General features: G+C 46.7%; 1 protein-coding gene across 1 annotated transcript in view; it reads left to right on the forward strand.

Moving 5' to 3' along the window:
- The first annotated feature begins 239 nt into the window (after positions 1-239).
- PPARGC1A (PPARG coactivator 1 alpha) overlaps positions 240-20325 on the forward strand; it is a 251353-nt gene continuing 231267 nt past the window's right edge. The window contains exons 1-2 of the mRNA XM_085642344.1: positions 240-419; positions 14065-14244. Of these exons, the coding sequence (XP_085498470.1) occupies positions 297-419; positions 14065-14244 (303 nt within the window). The 5' untranslated portion in view covers positions 240-296. The remainder of the gene's footprint in view (positions 420-14064; positions 14245-20325) is intronic.

A 20325-nucleotide genomic window follows, 5' to 3' on the forward strand; every position in this document is an offset into this window, starting at 1 on the left:
AATCCGATTTTAATCACACTGTGCGGCTGGCGCTCGGGAGCTCGTGCGAGCCGTATGTGCGCGCGTGAGCGTCTGAGAGTGAGTGTGGGTGCGCGAGCGAGCGCGCGCTGGAAGGCCGGCTTCGCACAGCCTTGGCTCTGCCTCCCCCAGACGTCACCGCTTCCCCCAGCAGCTCCGTGAGAGAGGGTTGGGTGAGTGACAGACCAGCCTACTTTTTAATAGCTTTGTCATGTGCCTGGGAACAGTAGTAAGACAGGTGCCTTCCGCTCGGCCTCAGTGAGGGGCCGCTTTCCTGCATGAGTGTGTGCCGGGCGCCTGGTGGATCCGTGCACTGGAGTTTGAACGCCGTGCAGCCGTCATTCGGGGACTGGATGGCGTGGGACATGTGCAACCAGGACTCTGTATGGAGTGACTTAGAGGTGAGCAGTGCAGTCCGTGCAACACGCAAGCATGCATTTTGAGCCCAAATGCACGTTTTATCTGTCGTGGTGTGTTATTCTGCATAAAAGGGAAGCAAGCTGCACCAGTGACTGGGCCGGCCGGCGAGGAAGCACACGCCTGGTCTTATCTGCGCTCCTCCAAGTGGCTATTTTAAGACTGTCTGTGCGATGCCTCGGGAAAATCAAAGATTAGCTGCTGTCATCGGCGTCTCATGCAGTTGGAAAGTATGTGCGTGTGCCCCTGGCTCGCTTTTCAGTCAGATGCAGTGAGTGCTCCAGATATCGCTATGAATCAGAGGCTGAAGTCTTTCCAGTTGCGTTGGGTGGCCTCGCTGGACGCGCTCCATGCCTGTTTGTGAAACCTTTGGCTTTCACCGAAAATAAGTTCAAATGACGAAATAGCGTATTTGTGCAATGCCCCTGTCTCTCCGCACTGGCCATCTGGGGACATGTCGTTCTTGGACTGCGGAATTTGGAGCAGTAAATGAATAGAGAATAGGGTGTGTAATTTGCGCTGCCATTCCTTGTCGTCTAGTAAAGCTGTAACATTTGCGTACATTAAGGGTGGATTCGCTGTTCTCAAAGAGGGCTTGCTAGATATTAGCGTGTAACGCAGTTAAATTCTACCCTGTAGGATGGACAACGGCTATAGGCATTTATTTATACAGGGCTGCGTGGAAGGATGTAAAAATACTGCGATATATTGAAAGGGAAAGCATAGCATCCAAGCTACAGCCTGTTTTTAATCTGTGCTGCAACATGCGGGGGTCTGCTCACAGACGCGTGACGCGTGTGCACCACTTTTGTGCGCGGTGAGCATGTGTGCAAACACGGTTCTGGAAGGGACAGGGCAGCCCAAAAAATCTGTGTGGGAAGGGTGGAGGATGTCCAGTAACTTAAAAAACGAGCAGGATTTTGCTTTTGGGTAAATTAATAGCATCGACGCACGTACTTTGCGCTTACACCTCAAGCCCTGTACCTTGGAGTAATAAACAGGGTGAATGGAATGAAAATGCTCACACACCATGGGGTTGAGTACACATAAAACACCTGCTGTGTTTTGCTGGGTACTAGTTGGCCCTCTGGTACTTTTGCGCATCCAGTGTTAGTGTGCGTGCCAGTGTGGTTAGAGTGCGGGCTCTTCAGCGCGCAGTGTGTACAGTGCTCGGGTGTCAGCTGCGTGTGACAGCGGCTCGTGCCGCCCACTGGCTGTCCGGTGAAGTCGGCTGCCTATGGATAATTTATGCATCCTGCATCTTTCAGGAGCCCGTGGCTGTAAGCGGATGACTTCCTGGCTCCGAAGTCCTACCTGTTCCTGAGTAGCCAGCGGGCTGCTGTCTGGCGAGCAGCGCGCTGGGCTCAGCTGCCCGGTTCATTTTCCCATCATGTATTATTTGTGCGTCTGCAAAGAGCTGAGTGAGAAGCCGCTTGTGCGGGAACGCCAGGGGCGTGTTTATGGGGACATCGCCGGCCTCTCTCAGCCACTGACCGCCTTGTCGCCAGGCCCCTGGGGATCTGGTAAACTAGTGAGGCACCAGCAGGGGTTCTCCAGCACAGCTTTGCTGTGTGTTGAAGGGGTTAACTTGTGTGTGTGCGTGGTCCTGAGGTAGCCATGCATTATAGGTGCCTGCTGTTGTGAAAAAAGTGCCGATCACCATCAGCCCACCTTACCCACCCCACGCACCAGCACGGGGCTCTTCATCCAAGCCTCCCTGTGTACTGAAGGGGTTAACTGCTACCCTAAGGGTCCCAGGATGCCATCCTTTGCAGCCATGGTCACTATTAAGCATTGACCATCTTATCACCAGAGCCCCTGGGACTCTAATGAATTATTTCTGCACCATCTGCAGTTTTCCCCGCCCACCCGCGAGGGCACTATCATAAGGGCTGGGGCAGTGCTTGAAATGAACAAATAGAAGTGCAGGTGCTCTGTAGCAGTGTCCGTGGAAACATTGGGGGCGTGTTTGTGTGGGGCTAGCGTCGACCACCATAAGGCACTAATCAGCCTTGTAGCCAGCTGCCTCCAGAGTGGGGTGAACTATTGATGGTCGCGTGATGCTGTGCTGCTGTCATGGCAAACTGCTGTCAGATAGGGGTAGGGAGACGGCAGTGCACTGCACACTTGTGTGGAAATAGATGGGGTGTTTGTGTGGAAACGAGTGCCCTAGCCTCGCCCTGCTGTGCTGAGTTTAGCTGCTATGCAGAGGAGAGCTGCTGTGCAGGTTTTAGCTACTGTGCTGAAGTGTTTAGGGCGCCGGTCGTGCTCTGCAGACTTGCGTGGAAACAGAGGTGGTGAAAACAAGGGCTCCGCTCCTGCGTTGCTCCTTCCTCGCTCTAGTGGGCAGGGGGTTGCTGCTGTGCAGGGGGGGGGGGGGGGTGCAGCTGCTGCGCAGGGTTTAGCTGCTGCGCTAAAGCCAGATGGGCGCTAGTCGTGCTCTGTGGACTTGTGTGGAAGCACAGGTGGGGGAACTGGTGCTCGGACTAGCGTTGCACCTGTCTGGCTCTTCTGTACAGGGGTGAGCTGCTGTGCTAATGGCACCAGGGCGCCAATAGTGCTGTGCAGACTAGTGTGTAGTGTGGAAACAGGTGAAAACTAGTGCTCCGGCCTTGCGCTGCACCTGCCTCGCTCTGCTGTGCAGTGCATGGATTAGTTTATGTGCAGGCTGTAGTTGCTGTGCTGAAGGGGCCAGTGCGCCAGTGGCGCCCTGTGGACTTGTGTGGAAACAGAGGCAGTGGAAACTAGTGCTCGGCCTTGCGCTCCTCCTGCATAGCTCTGCTGTGCAGTACATGGGTTAGCTTATGTGCAGGCTGTAGTTGCTGTGCTGAAGGGGCCAGTGCGCCAGTGGCGCCCTGTAGACTTGTGTGGAAACAGAGGCACTGAAACTAGTGCTCCGGCCTTGCGCTGCACCTGCCTCGCTCTGCTGTGCAGTGCATGGGTTGGCTTATGTTCAGGCTGTAGTTGCTGTGCTGAAGGGGCCAGTGCGCCAGTGGCGCCCTGTGGACTTGTGTGGAAACAGAGGCAGTGAAAACTAGTGCTCGGCCTTGCGCTGCACCTGCCTCGCTCTGCTGTGCACGGGTTAGCTGCTGTGCTAAGGGGAAGGGCAGGGCGCTAGCCGTGCTCCCGCAGACATGCTTGGAAATACCGTAGGAGGGTTCCTGTGCCGAAAGACAGACGTCCATCACCAGCCACTGACCACTTACCGCTACCCTTGTAGTATTCTAGTGATCTAGTGTTGCACCTACCTGTTGTGCCACCGAAGGAGTTAACTATTATGAAAGAGGAGGGGATCGGTGGAAGGGCGCGAGCTGTTCACTGCAGCACTTAGGATAAAACCCTCCCTGCAGGGGACCCCAGCTCCGGGGATCACCCCGGGTGCCCCTCAAACGACAGAAGGAGCCGGCTTAGACAGGGTGACTTATCAGTGTTTGCGGCCAGAGCCCGGCACGCTTCTGGGGCCTGCAGATGGTGACAGGATGCTGTGTGTTTTATTCCACGCAGCAGAGCATCTTCGGACGACTCGGGGCTTAAAGCAACATCGCATGAGAGTATCATATACGAACATGTGCATCGTGGTTACTGCGCCTCATTTACTGCTTCTCGGAAGCAACGACTATGCGTACAATCTGGTGCTTTTAGCAGGTTTTCCTCTTTCATACTGCAACGCCACAGAGGTACTGACCGCTGGTGTATTCGAATGGATCTGCCTTCATGAATTTCACAACCTGCCTGTAGTATACACTCGCCCGTAACCATCAAACACTTAACCCACTGAGCTACCCCCTGCCTTCCTCTGGAAACCTGCGTGGCTCCGAAATGTTATATGGAGCGCGAGCTCCGTGGCCCCGCCCCTTTGTGCTTTAGGTCTCTCCGACTACAGCCCCGTCACCTGTCACTTGACAACCTGCAGCCGAGCGGCCGCGTGCACCTGGCGCGAGCTGGCGGCATTTTTTACACTATTCCGGGGATACACGCTGTAGAGTTCTCCGCGATAGGGCAGGTGGCAGGTTAGAGAGTAGTAAAGGCGCGTCCCACCAAAAAACGTATTTTTTGGTGGTTAATGCGGAGTGATGCGGACTGCTCCTGGCATGGGGATGCACCACCCCACGGAGGCACGTCCTAGCCAGCTTCCCGTCCCTCTTTCGATGCGTGCCTCCCCGTGGCCGCTTCAAGACACTGCTGCTAGGACAGAAAACCTACATCCCCTGGCAGTGGCACCAAAGTGGCTCTTTTCCAGTCTTTTTTGGATTTACAATCAAAGGCTCTCCTAAGAACCCTTCCAAAGGTTAATAGGGAATTAAACATAATTACCCTGGCTGGCGTTTAACACGGGGGCACTTACACTAATTTATTGTCTCCCTCCTCGGCTATCAGGGAAGGAGCCATGCTGAGTAATGTGGCCGGCGCGCGCAGCGACCCTTGGAGCCAGCCACAAGGGTGGCTAAGGGTGTGGATTAAAAGCTTTGAAGCCCGCGAAGGAGGTGGCATGTGCCAATGCGGCCGCACCTGTTACAGATGCAGGGTGAAGGGTGCGAGTATCAGTATGTCGGAGGGTGGGGGAGGGGGAGGGAGCTTGGGGTGTGAAAGCTGGCATCTTCCGAAAGGCCAGATATAAATTAACAACAGGAACACTCGCTACCAATGCCTCCCAAATTTAGAAGCCCGGGGCCAGAAGTGAGAAACATTAATTTTGTTATCACGTGAAGAGTGGCAGGACCATGTGTTGTTTTCGCTCAGCTTTGGCGAGGAGTGTTTTTTTCTTCAGAGAGCCATTTTGGATGAGATTGAAATGACTGCAGATTTAGTCGTTTCTTCTTAAAGTGGTGTCAGGGTCTCGAGGCCTGACATTTTGCTGCAAAACGCGAAGAGAAGGGAGGCCTTTCGTCAACAGGCGCAGCTAGGCACAGTTAACCCTTCATCCGAGGGACCATCTAACCCTAGTCTGGGCATCCCTGAATCCGGATATTAATGGCACGCCTTGGTGAACACATGGGCGATTTTATAAATGTTGTGTCCTCTTACACCATAGACGCAAAAGATTGACCGATGCACTTTCGTGTCTTCGGTCTTCTCCACAGTAATAACTCGCGTGCCGTCTCCTTCAGCATGTGACGCAGGATGAAATGGTGCGACGGGAAAACACTGACACGGTGGACCTATTGAATGAGAGCGAGGCCACTATACGCTTCAAACTTATAGTAAAAACATCTACAATCAGTGAGAAATATCCCATAGAGGGACGTAGCGTGCCTGTGTATGGTGAAAGCCGCAGTGTACCAAACACATTTTAAAAGCACAAAGGCTTCCAACCGAGGTCCAGAGGTGTCGGGTTCTTTCAAGACTTCCCAGATAACGGCTGCCTATGTAAATGATATATATCCATTATATGTAAATGTATCTTCAGTTAATAGCTTGGCATTGTTCTGGCCCCCCGGACCTACACTTGACACCCTGCACTTACAGTCAGATACAAAAGCGCTAGCTAGCTCAACAGATCAGGGTTCACAGTCCCCTAAACATCGAACACGAGACCACGGAGGTATCTCGCCGGTTCGAGTCTCCTCCCTTTCTCCGCACGCATGCGCATGAATTACAGAGAACGGGCCCCGCATCTTTGTCCCTTTGCATCTCTCACACTACAGCCCCCATCACCTGTCACTTGACCTGCAGCAGAGCAGCCGCGTGCACCTGGCGCGAGCCAGGCGCATTTTAAAGAAGATTCGAGTCCGTAGTCAGTGGAGTTCACCTCGGCACTGGATGTGGCAGGTTAAAGAGGAGTAAAGGGTTTGTGGGGGCTGTCTGAGCCCCACTATGGGATGAGTTCAGTTGGAGGAGGCGAGGCTTTAAAAGGGGCATGGCCTGTGTAATTAAGGACGTGACTTAAACACATAAGATATATTTCTGTGGCTTCCACACTGTGCCGCCCGATCAGTACTTTGGTTCCTCTCCGAACTTTCTTTTATTGCAGCCATACATACAATACAAGAACTGCTAAACACCTAAAACCAGCCAGGACTAGTCAGTCAGTCAGTCAGTCAAAATTACTTTATTCGGCTCATATCAAGAACCATAAAAGTGCAAGTTATCACAATAAATACAATATATATTACAGTTAAAATAAGCATGTGCACATGATTTTAAAACACTACATTAAAATAAGACAAGGTCGAGTTTGCTCATAATTCACAGTTAATTTTAAACAAGACTAAGACCACATGATTTTTTTCCTTAATCTCATCGCAATGGTCAAAAAATTTGCAATGTTAAAAATCTCCCAGGTAGTACTTAGCAGCTGGAGATACAAAAGAGCAGGTTTGACTTGTCTGAATCCCTTATTCTTGATAAGAGGGATGATAAATTTTCTGCGGAGAGGGGACAAATGTTTACAAAAGAAAATAAGGTGAACAGTGTCCTTAAGAGAGAATCTGTCACATGAACAGATCTCTAAGTCCCTGTCCTTCATCCATCCTGCGGAATCAGTGAACAAAAGATGGTATTTGTTCAGTCTAAACCTTGTCAATAAAAAGCGATGATTCATGTTATTCACTATGGTCAAGTAAGGTTCTATGCTGCATGTAGTTATTAATAGCTGATGGGCCTTTACTGTAGGTTTTATTAACTCCTTTTCTTCTCTGGCTAGAGTGGTTCTGAGCTTATGTATATCTTTTACCCATTTGCGGTCTCCCTTTGATAAATTATTGGGATTATCGAATATGTCTGGGCGGCCTATTTCGTCACTTAGGTTCTTAACATAACGCAGCCATGGAATAGCCTTTCCGAACTCAAGCGGTAAACAGTCTGTTATAATTTCGCGATTTAGTTCAAGTTCCGGATTTAGCCAGATTGATATCCATTTTAATAGGGGGGCTAAAGCTATCCGATCAGTTAAGTAACCAACCCCACATTCTTGATGTACAATATAACCAGAGGTTGCCTGGGGGAGCGATAGAATGGTTTTTAAGAACTTGTCCTCTACCACCTGAAGTTCCTTCACATTTTTAAAATCCCACAGGTCCGCACCATACATAGCTATGGAGGTACATTTGGCTGCATAAATGTTCAGTATGACTTGCATGGGTTTCACCCCCAGTTTGCGGGCGAAGTCCAGAACACCTATAATGGATCTAGCAAAGGCATTACGTTTTGCAGCTAATTGAGGGGCCCAGGATGACTTATCATCAAAAATAACCCCCAAATATGGGAAGCTTGTGATTCTAGATAAAACGTGGCCCTCACATAGCATGGTCTTAATTTTCTTGGGTTTACATCCTACAGTCATGACGTGTGATTTAGAGAAGTTCACGCTTAAATCAAGTCTTTTCATGAAGTCAGCAAATGTATCTAGGAGACTTTGAAGCCCTACTGCTGTGCGCGCTAACAATGCAGCATCGTCTGCATATAATAATGCAGGAATTTGATACTTCCCAGCCTTAGGGATATCCTTACAAGACTCTGTTAAGGCAGTGGCAAGGTCATTAATATAAAGTGTAAAAAGGAGGGGAGCTAAAATACAGACCTGCCTGACACCATTGGAGATTCCAATCTTGCCAGTGCAGTTACCCAATCGGTCGTATCTGACAATGGCAGAGAGATCTCTATGAAGATCTGCTAAAAAATAGACAAGATTTTCGTCTACTCCCTGCTTGAGGAGGAGTTCCCACAGTTTCGACCGATTCACTCGGTCAAAGGCCGAGGATAAGTCCATAAAGGCCAGGTGTAACGTCCCTTTCTTAGCTATAGTATATTTACCTATTAAAAGGTAAAGATTCAAGCTTTGGTCTATGGTGCCACGGCCCTTGCGGAACCCATATTGTAGGCACGAAAGGGTGTTGGTATCCTCCAACCAATCTGTTAATTTACCTAAAACTACTCGCCCCAGGACTTTAACTGCGGAATCAATGAGTGAGATGGGGCGATAGCAACTAGGGTCCCCTCTGTTACCCTTTTTAAAAATGGGTATGATCACTGACTCGGACCAAGTGTCCGGAATGCCTGCGACACAGACCCTGTTAAAAATATTCATTAAAACTGTGGACCAAGTCTCGATGTCTGATTTAAAAAGGTCCGAGGGGACGCCATCGGGACCCGGAGCCTTATTGCTCGTCATCTTGCCGATGGCCTCAACCACCTCGCCCTTGGTTACGAATAAAGTATATTGTTTTGTAGTGGGAAGAGGGGGATTTAATCCACCATTCATGCCCACTTCGTAGACTGACTTGAAGTGAGAGTGCCACTGGTGAACCCCAATACCGCAATCTAATTGGGTGTTACAGGAATCGCGAAAGAAAGGTTAATTAACGACAGACCAGAACTTTGCACTATTGCGAAGGACGTCAACGGAAGAGAGTTCCTCCCAAGCGTCCTCCCGGATCTCCTTTTTCCTAGTAGCCAAGGTTTTAGTATAATCTTTCCTGAGTTGGGCTATGTTAGACCGATTCAGAGGTTTACTGCTCAAGGCCGCCCTCAATTTTCTGTTGGCCAGAGAACAGTTTTTGTCAAACCAACCTAACTCTGCCTTGTCCATTGTTTTCGCTGGACACCGAAGATCAGCTGAAATCTGGGAGCAGATTGCGGAATACGCCCCTAGTACTTCCATGTTCCCTGCTTCCAAGTCAAGGCACGTGGTCAACTCAGGGCCAACCTTCTTTTTCAAATTTGCAAAGAAATCATCGGGGATGACTTTGTCCCATCTGATTCTGCGATCCTGATCAGTTGGGCGAATATGAGATTTGTCCGTTCTGTCGGCGACTATAACAGGTTGTAAAAAAAGATCAGACAAGATAAGGACCACAGGATTATGGTCACTGAAATGTGTCCAGACTGCCGAATATTCCTTAGTCCTGTTCCTCAATCCTGAACTGATAAAGATATAGTCGATCACAGAGTATTTCCCATTCCCTTTAAATGTTGGGATGTTCTCATCCACCATGGCAAGGAGTAACAAGCCATGGTCAGCAAGAATTGTTTCCAAAAGAGCACCCTGAGAGGAGTGCTCAAAGTGGGCCTCCCGTGATTCAGTTGGGCCTAAGGGATCCCCCAGATAACACTTCTCTGGGCATCTGTGAATATTAAAGTCGCCCATAATGATAATAGGACAAATTATCTCAGTTTTCTCTCTAAAATTAACCAAAAAACAATGTAATGCGGTAAGATGCTCGACCGTGGTGTCTCTATAAAAAGAGTTGTAAAAATTAACAATTAAAAAATGACTACCCCCATTGAGGGAGATCTGAACTGCCAAACAGTTACATAAGCCTGTATCTAATTGAGTCAGCGAGCCAGGAATGCTAGCTGAGATCAGGGTAACCAAACCTCCCTTGGCCCTCCCCATATGAGACGGTACAGCAGGTACAAAAAAGCTTTTATAACCATCTAAACTCAAGGTGTTGTCCGTGTCCCAAGTCTCTTGGAGGCAGATTACTTCGCCTGAGCAGATAAGATCTCTCCAGGCCGGGTCATCTGTCTTGTTTCTCAGCCCTGCTATGTTCCAGGAGACCAATTTAGTTAGAGGGCCCGTGGGACCATTACAAGCACTATTAACTATCAAAGGTACCATGTCTGGGACTGCTGGCTGAGTTTCGGACACTATGCTTATTTCTTGCTGCCCTAGTCACTCGTTGTCATCCAGGGTGGATAGGGCAGAGTATCTATTAGAGATAGGGACGACATAGTCAAGGGGGGTGCACCTCTTTTGGAAGTTATTGGTCGTCCTTGGGTCAGGAGCGGGGGTATAGAAAAAACCCAAGGGGAAGACATTAACATAATCATAATGGACTCTGGCAGAACCTGCCTGCCTCAGAATGTCCTCAACCAACCTGGGAGATCTGAAACTTATGACAATACAGTCACCGTCTAAGCACTTGTTAGTCTTACCCACCCAAGGGACTTGTCTAATCATCAAAAAATTACTATGTAAATGTTGCCCCAATACGGTTTTATTTGACAAATAATGAAGGGCTTTGTTTTTTAATGAGGACCAGTGTTCACTGTTCCCGTCCACAAGCTTAGGAACATTGGCTAAAATAATAGAGTAGGGGCAGGCCTCAGGAGGTAAGTGTAGTGTCGAGTCCCTCCCTGGGGGCCGACCCGGGGAACAAATCCTCCCCCTTAGGTTCAGCTTGTGTATTTCCCTACCCTGAGATATGTCTTCAACAATGGGAGGTTGGGAAATGGTAGAAGAGCCTATAGCTGTTGTAGTGCAAGGAAGTGTAGGTTGATGGTGTGTAGTGATCATAGAATCCAGCATATTGTCAACTACGGTTGTACACGCATTTAGGGAATCAGCTACCTCAGGTCTTAGATCGGCATTTAAAACCTTAGTTTGGAGGTGTGACTCGATTTTGGTGATGCGGACCTCTATTCGTTTCAAAATAGCCATTAACGGTACAGTTAATAGCTTAAGGCGAGCATCAATGATGGTCGCTATATCTGACCCTATATCTGACCCTATACACTTGTTACCAGTGTCGGGGCCCTGAGTTATACAGTGGTTGACTCCCCCGCACGTTGACTCACCAACTAAACGAGGAATACTAAGGTTAGCCTGTGGCAACCCCTGATCAGGATTGCTCTTTCTGGGGATTTTTGCCTGTTTCCGTGCTCCCAGGGAGTTATTTGCCTTTCTTTTACCTGCCATGGTTTTACCCCCCTTAGATAGCTGATTAGAAATGCCTCTTGATTGTCTAGTTCTAACAGCTACCGGAGAGGGGGCAGGACTAGGATTGGATAACAAGGCAGGTATAACTAAAGAGGTCTCCGCCATTTCAGACCCATTTTGAGACATACTAGGGTTGGCATCATCAGGGAGTACAACAGCTGCAGTGGTCGTAGGAGGGGTACAAGATGCAACTAACCTGGGAGGTTCAAGTGATAGTCTACGTTCCACTAACGCAATTTCTTTAACAATAGCAGATTCAGCATGTTTTAGGTAACTATCAAGAGTTCCCAAGCCCCCAGTCCTTTTACAAATTTTAGAGTTCATTCTCCGCTATGATAGAATACAGATGCAAGGCGTGGGAGACGCAGCCAGCCACCAGGAATCGCCACTTCAATCACAACAGGAAAATTTGTCACAGTTTTACCTAATGCGTACGGTCCGTTTGCAGATAATAGATGGTGTCCCGCGATCACACGCCAAAGAGAAGGGGCCCGGCCCAGCCTCACTCGGCCTCTGAGGGCCTAAGAGGGCCCGCCCTTTGCCCGGGCTTAGCCCGGCGCCGCCCGCGCGCGTCCCGCGATGCGGGAGAAGCGTCGCGCTTTTATGCGCCTCCGGGCGCAAGGCACTCTGGGGGCTGTGGTCTCCGGTCTCCGGTCTCCGGCCGCGAGAGATGGCAATGGCGGCGGGGAGACACAACGAGGAGGTCCCCGGTAGCGGCGCCAACAACACCAGCCCCAAGACACAAAGGAAAGTTCACCAGCAGGTAGGCAGCGTTCAAATTAATCAGGGTTCCCGCTCTACAACACGAGCGTCGCGCTTTTATGCGCCTCCGGGCACAAGGCACTCTGGGGGCTGTGGTCTCCGGTCTCCGGTCTCCGGCCCTTTGCATCTCTCACACTACAGCCCCCATCACCTGTCACTTGACCTGCAGCAGAGCAGCCGCGTGCACCTGGCGCGAGCCAGGCGCATTTTAAAGAAGATTCGAGTCCGTAGTCAGTGGAGTTCACCTCGGCACTGGATGTGGCAGGTTAAAGAGGAGTAAAGGGTTTGTGGGGGCTGTCTGAGCCCCACTATGGGATGAGTTCAGTTGGAGGAGGCGAGGCTTTAAAAGGGGCATGGCCTGTGTAATTAAGGACGTGACTTAAACACATAAGATATATTTCTGTGGCTTCCACACTGTGCCGCCCGATCAGTACTTTGGTTCCTCTCCGAACTTTCTTTTATTGCAGCCATACATACAATACAAGAACTGCTAAACACCTAAAACCAGCCAGGACTATTGGCTTTGTCAATGGTTGTTAGCTGTTTATGACAAATGAGTACCAACAATGATTTCAATGTAAATGATAAACTTTGGAAATGTTTCGATTCTGAAATGATGAGGCTGTGAATTAGACATGAGCGCCTCACTAGTTCTCTTAATTCTCAACGCGCCCTTGCACTTGTAAGCACTGCATTTTCTTTTAGTTTCGCCTTTTCAATATTTTGGCAGCTGTGCACCTCCTCCACACACACATTTGCACACAGTCACAACTGGAATACGTGACCAACATTGCCATGTGAGCTCTGCACAGAGGTCAAACATAGGATGATCACGTATTCTGAACATCTTTTTGACCAGCCACACCGTCTCCAGCCTCAGCCTGGCAGCTCTCAATCCTGTCCTGGTATACCCACCTCGAGGTGACTCAGTTCAAAGTATGCACTACATAAGAGAAATATGCTAAACGAAGACATATCTCATCTTGGAAATAGCGAACACTCTTAGGGATTGTATGATGAAGTAACGCATGAAATATATCTCTGGCTTTGATTAGCTTATAGTTGTTTTACATTCAGTGTTCAGAAATCAATCAGTGTGTTTTGCCAGTAAAGTTAAGGACATGAACATAAGGCCCTATAGGAACTTGTTTTAATGTCCATTTGTAATTTTTTCCAGTTCTCAGACCCGGAGGGACCAGGCTCACTTAAAGCCCTGAGGATAACACACTGCCACTCCATAAAGGTTACATAGGCAAAACAAGCCTTGGCAAAGCCAGTAGGTCAGGAATTGGCTACCTACCTTTTAGCTTTGTCAGGGTTTTCTTTTTTTGTAAGTCTTTATTGTTGGGATGCAGTTGGGCCCTCATCAATCTATATGAAAAGAAAGTGGTCACTCTAAAAAATAGCTAAAAGCAAATCTATTTTTAGTCTAAAAAAGCACACATTGCTGTAGTAATCTCTTACAATGAAGGGAACTACTTTGTGTGTGGATGTGTTGCTTTGTGTACAGATGTGCTCTTCTGAAAAATCTGAATGCTGTCACTTGCAGTGGTTAGCCAATGGCGAAAGTGGGCTGTTCTACTGCCCTGTGCTGTATGTTGTCATGGGCAAAATTAAAATATGAATGACACAACACTAGACCTATGGATAAAGAGGGCTGCCTGAAAGCTTCTATTTCCAAGTATATTATATACATATAGATTTAGTAAAATCAAAAGGTCTTGGTTCACACAGCCCTAAAAACACAACTTCATATGTCCTGAAGGCACTGCTTTATTTAGGAAAGACACCGAGAAATAAAGTGGATTGTCCATCTGTGCAGCTTTTTGGAACAAGGGTAATGGAATGGGAATGCCAGACCTATGCATGAAGCAGTCAGGACCAATGTGAGAAAACAACGAATGCTCTGAGCGGTGATCTAGTAGTACCAGAGACTTCATTTGATGATTATTGTTCTAGAAATACTGAAGTTTAGACTTTGATGATGATTCTTCCAGAAATACTGAAGTTTAGACTTTGGAATCTTGCGAGCATCTGGAGTGCAACCAGTAGAGAGCAGCTCAGTTAGTAAGTGCCTTTCATTTGCTACTTCAACCCAGTAGACCCACTTACCAAGGTGTATTACAGATTGCCTTTTCATGTGCTCTTACTGCTCATAAGTTTCTGTCTGTCTGTTAAGTCTGTTTTTCTGGATTGATTCCCTCTAGTGCGCTGCTCTGGTTGGAGAAGACCAGCCTCTTTGCCCAGATCTTCCAGAACTTGACCTCTCTGAACTGGATGTGAATGACCTGGACACAGACAGCTTTCTGGGCGGGCTCAAGTGGTACAGTGACCAATCTGAAATCATTTCCAATCAGTACAGTAATGAATCATCACATTTATTTGAGGTATGTAAGCTTTTTTCAAAGAATATTTTTTTTGATATTGATATTGCTTTTTAATGTAAACATTGCAAACATACTTATAAACCTTATTGTTTACGTTATCTAAAATAAACTAGATTTTGAACTTGGAGCAATAGCAACCAGCCTGGAAGTAAAGCTAATTTGTTTTCCTGTAAAGAGCTTATTAAGGGGCAACTGTTTTCCAGTGATAACGGCACTACCATTGATTCAAGAACCATAGATTTCATGTTTTGCCGGCAGCCCACTGGATTTGTGGCAACATCGCTTTATCTCCCTGTGCTTAGATTTCTAAACAGTACATTGAGAGTACTAAAAAGTTCATTTAGAGGATACAGAAAATGTTAGATTAACTCCAGATGGGAATTGGCATATCATTGTTAACGGTGTGGCAGTAAGGCCATCTCTATAATTGAACTCATCCTGCATAACAAGCTCAATCTATTATATGGTTTTATGGGGTTTCTGCTGCATACCCTACAAGTGCATCATCAGGACTTTTCTAAACAAGAAAAGGGTGAGAAATATTCCGATGTTTTGGGGAGTTAAGTACATATTTTAATTGAATGATTACCTGCATTAGCATAACATGCTTAGAGCCCTTGGTCGGTGCGGATGTGTATGGAAGTGCCCAGATCTTGGACACACATTATGGGAACGTGGTGGCCATTTTACCTAGTGGGACTGAGTGAAGTCTCTTTCAATGACAGGGTCTGATTTTGTTTGCAATAAGCATTTAGTGAACAGGCACAGGCTTCTGAATTTTATCCACTCTTTTTCAGCCACGGTGGCACTTTGCAGAGGGAATTGTTGGTAGGCTTGAGATGAGATGAGCAAACTGACTTAAGTATGTATTTATGGGCCCTCTGGGTAGGTTTAGAAGCAAGATCAGCCTCTTAGGATTTTCTGCAGTGACATCATCTAAACATAGACCAATTATGGGAAAAGGCAGATCCATGAAGTAGCTTTCATAAAACTCAGATGACTTGAGGTTGGAATGAGCACCGTTCCACTCATTTTTGACAGCTTCAAAAAGAATCAACACTTTTCCATAGGCTGCAATACACATTACTATACATGTCCCATGTCGTAAGCAAACATATGACTGTAGCCTCTGCATAGGAGGAGTGAAGGGCACAAGCATGAAGGACAGATGCACACCAGTTTACTGCACATACAATGAACATGCAGAGTTCTCGGTTCAGATTGCCAGCTGTCTTCATTTTTTAACCCAAGAGAGGTCAGAAGAAGAAAAACAGAAGACATGAGTGACATGTTGCTGTTAACTACCCAAGCCCAGGAATGCAGCACTGTCACTGCAGATATGTTGGGTGGTCAGCTGAGGCTTTCTAGTTGTGCATGACACACAACTAGGGCACATCATGCGTTTACAGAAACCTGCTCTCCCTGCATTAGTGCTCACATTTACTGTGACATCTGCACCAGAGAGGGCGCGGCCCATTGCTAAGAAGTGACCGAACAGCTCCATGATTGTATGTCTGGGAGGAAGGGTTTCAGAATCCACATGGAGGTCATCTGAATCCTCCTCAGGTGCTGTATTCAGGTTTCCCATGTGAAGAGACTGACAAGGCTGTCCCTGCTGAACTGGCAGTGTCTGATCACGAATTCTGCCTAGGCTCACCTTAACCCACAGAAGGCCAAACAGAAGTCTAAACATAGCAGCACTGCCCATGAATCAACGCCCAACGATGTGGCCACAGAAGCATCTATGTCCCCGTTCAAAGAGTGCTGCAGAGAAGTGTGCAATATGTTTGCCACCTCCAACGTTGCTGACATTCTGTGTGTCTCTCCTCCTGGGTCTTCTTACCGGTGCACATGTGTCAGTAACACGAGCCTGGGCACTGACACCAGGGATTCCCTCATATGCATGCAGCCGTGCTTCAGTGCAAGCATGAGAATGGCTGTACTTCTACCGCATGAGCGTATTGGGTGCTGCAAAAGAGACATTGTGCCCCGCCTCTAGTACTAATATGGGCACTGTGCACTCTGGGGATGCACCTCGTTTGTAGCTCAGTTGTTAAACCTCGTATTTTATGCACATCAGCTCTAAAAATGAGATTACAGATACATTCAGTTTAGCCTATGCCAGAGCATCCCAAAATCCAGTCGAGAATCACTTATGGGTCTGTTGCAGAGGATTCTGTGTCCAGGTCAGGTCTGTGATCTGCACAAGCATGATGACGTCACCAGGCTAAAACTTTAATTTTATATGTAGTACTCTAATTAGCTACATATTGGAATTCCTGAGGGAGAGTCTATAATATATTCTCAAACAATCAGAAGTTAATTTATCATTGATATTGATGGTATTCATGTTAGCGTCAGAGTGGAATGGAATAGGGGCAGGGCTTAATTTGAGCCGGTGGCTTCCGGTGCTTAGCGCCGACACTTAATTGTCAATACCAGCACTTTGTGAGAGCCTGCCACAAGGTGGCACTGTCTGGCTGATTTAGAGATGAGCCCAACAATAGTCATACATTTAAACTAACTATTACCTGTCGCCATAGCCATTCTTATAGCTTTGGGGGCCTGGAATAGTCTGAATTGTCACAGTTGTAAGAGTGTGACGGTTAGTATTTGCGTTAATACTATCATTGGCAGCACGGCAGGGGCAATGTGTGGTGCGTGCTGCAGTGGCATCCTGACAAGAGCCCTGACACGTATTTTTTCTTTTTACAAATTAAGCACTGAATGGTGGTCTCCACCTCATGCAAACTCCTGCAGTTTTAACCCAGGAATCTAAGGGTGTGAACATGTTTTAACAGAGGCCACACACATTTTGCTTCAAATATTCCAGGGATGCACGTTTTCCTCCTTTGTCGTTTGCCATATCTCCTAAGATTATGTGGTAATGGGAATTGTACGGTGACATAATTTCAGTGTGTTCTTTCATGGCACGTGCGCCTGTACTGCAACACTATCTGGTGCTTTACTTTCAGGGCTTGAGAGCTGATTGTTGGTAAACTTGTGACTCATACTTTTGGACCCTCCTACTGGCTGATTGACAGCAGGAGGTTAAACAGCGCTCCAATCACAATTGTTTAATTTATTTAATTCATTATTTGACAGCAGTAAGATTTCAATCATACATTTTTCACATAGCAAATGTGACAGTATATGTATGTAGATGATGAGTGTGGGTTAGTTATGCTGCTATAAAACGAACATGTGTGTGAAACATATTTATGGGGGACAATGGAATATCTATTGGCTAACAGAACATAAAGGCCTGAACTCTATATATTTACGTCATATTGTGTCAGTTATTATTGTCTTTTCGCTTTCAGCGCATGCATTTAGGTATGTATTCATGCATAGTGAATGAGTTCTAGTGCAGGATGTCTAGAAGGCCCAGATATAATGGAAGATAGCCCCTGGTGGGTTCGTTGTTGCTGGTAGGGTGTGATTAGCAGGTCTTAGGAACACAGAGTTAAGGCCGAAGCATATATTGATGTGAATACAAGTGTTGGTTGTTTACGTATGGCTCTTTACAGGGCGGTAAGTTTCTCGAATCAAGACCCACATAACAGGGGTTCATTGTAAATAACATTTCCAGTCTAGCATAACTAGATGATAATATAACTTAAAGTAATTCACAAATGCCATTTTGGGGCAAAAAAGGAAGGGGCCACTTAAATGAGGTCACAACTTCCGCCTGCGTTGAGTATTGTTATCAATGAGTGTTCTGGAATTAGGCTATGCAGAATAAACATCTAAGGAAAAAAGGAAGAGTCCTGCTACAAGTGCAAGCATTTCATGCATTCCGGCTCTTGGACACACGTGTCTCACTAAACTACTATACCTTTAGAAAGGGCAAGCTATGTGAGTTTGGACATACCAGTCGGATGTCAGAGTGTGCCCCACTGAAGCATAGATTTCAGCTACCAGTGTCCGTCAGCCAGTGGTGCCCCCATTTTGAAGAGTTCATTGGAGTGAACATGTGTTAAGGTGGAGACTTTGTAATGGTGAGAGATCCCTGCCTGTAGGCTATCTGCATGCACTTTATTAAAATAACTCAACTTCATTCACTTGAAGAACTGAATAGCTACTCACTTCAACCATATTAAACAGTCTCACAAATGGTAAGGGACTCTAATATTAATGTATGCGTCTCTCTGTAAGAGACACACACGATATAGAATAAGTGATAGGGAAGACCTGCTGGAGGTGAGCTATGATGAATGATTTATCCTTGGTGGTCGGGCCTAGTAAAGAGTGATGTAGTCGTAGAGTGATTTAGGGCAGGTGTGATTTAGCGGTGGTGTCTTTAAGTGGAGGTGTGATTTAATGAAGGGTTGATCCACATCTGCGAGATATGAACTGTCTTTTGATTGGCAATGCCTGAGCTCTGCTCCTCACTGCACAGCTGATGCTTATGTGGCTTCCCTTCAATCATTGCCACTAAAGCCCTAAGCAGTGAGTCCTGGGCCCTGGTTTGATCAGTGGTCGTTTGTGAAACATGAGTTAGCTAGGTCATGATAATCCGTGTGCCCATTGCGAGCTTCAATATGGGTTTACCTGGTCCTGATATTACAAGTGGTTCCTGAACAAGAAAGTTACAGAAGAAAAACAAAATAACAATTATGGTCGAAAATCCAGAGTTTTGCATCAGTGAACATGCAGGTAATTCTGGTAATTTGTCAACTTCATATTGTAGCCCTGCAAGTGTTACAAGCGTGCGGTATGCATGAACATAGAGAATCAGCTCCAGCGCTTAAATGAAAAAAGTTATGCATTTCCTAAAAAAATGAATATTTTTTTGCCTTTTTTGCCTTTAAGAGTAAAGATTCAATTTTCAAGTTCTGTGGCAATAGCGCTGTTCCTTAAATGGTATGATAGATGCAACATGTTGTAGCACAAAAGAAAAACCCTTAAAATCAGTGTATGGTTATGTGCTGCTAGGGTGACGATGAGCCATAAAAGTGATTACTGAGACAGAAGCAATGAAAGTAAGCAAACCTCATAGGAAACGGCATTCCATCAAATTCTTGTGCCATCTTGATCCATAAGATGAGAACCAACAGCATCTTCTAATATGCCCTCTATCTCCACACTCTTTGTATCCGGGGGCGCATCTGACCTCTGTGAGTCCATGAGTGATGCATTTGTTGCGCATGTGCTGTATTTCCAGCTATGACCAACAGCCTTTATTGACCGCTCCCACTTGAGGCTGCACATGTTTCTGACAACCCTCCTGCCCATGTGGGGCTCACAGACCTTTGGTGCTTTTCAGCAGTCAGCTAAGTCAGATATTTGGAATTCCTCACGCGGTGTGCCTCGGTAAACTGCTCCTCAATGTCCACCTTTCCAGAAAGGCAACTGCTGCACAATACACATATTCTAAATCAGTTGTATCATTGTATATTTGTAACGTGTGAGACTGTTTCAAAGGCAGGTTTAAAATCATTTGAAGTGTTATGAAAAGGGATTGTAATGAAAGAGGGTCGTTTTTAGAAAGTGCAGTCTAGACCCAGTGTTCCACTGAGCCTTTCATTAATTTGTTAATTGTCCTTCTTCTGCAGTCTTTTATTAGGCACCTGTATATTTTAACATTTTACAATACAAACACGTTTTCAATAGTAGTAATGTTGGCTCCCTTTGGAAAACGTGTTGCACCCCAAATAAACTACAAAATGTTCCATTGAAAGAAATGCATAAATGCTACAGGGTTCTCGGGCTGGCTATCTTGGACATAGGCACCTCAAGAGACTGATTCATTTGTGCATCCAGCCATGCTGGTGCTTTAAGCCAGTCGATTTTTCTTCCAGGCAGTTGATAATTATTGGTGACACATGTTAAAATCAAGGTGGACTATCCTCAGGGGTGCTTATAAGTAGGTTAGATACATAGTGCTGGAGTGTTAGCCCTGGCTTTTCCAGCGGGTTTATCCCCAGACTTGTTGCTTTTGGACCTCCTGTTTTTGTTGGTATTAGGACTCTGGGCACTTTACTGCTACTGATCAGTGCTAAAGTGCATATGCTGTCTGTATAAATTGTTATGATGGATTGGTGTTTCTATGATTGGCTTATTTGATTTACTACTAAT

This window comes from Triturus cristatus, chromosome 2_2 (assembly GCF_964204655.1).
Source record: "Triturus cristatus chromosome 2_2, aTriCri1.1, whole genome shotgun sequence".
Taxonomy (NCBI): Eukaryota; Metazoa; Chordata; class Amphibia; order Caudata; family Salamandridae; genus Triturus; species Triturus cristatus.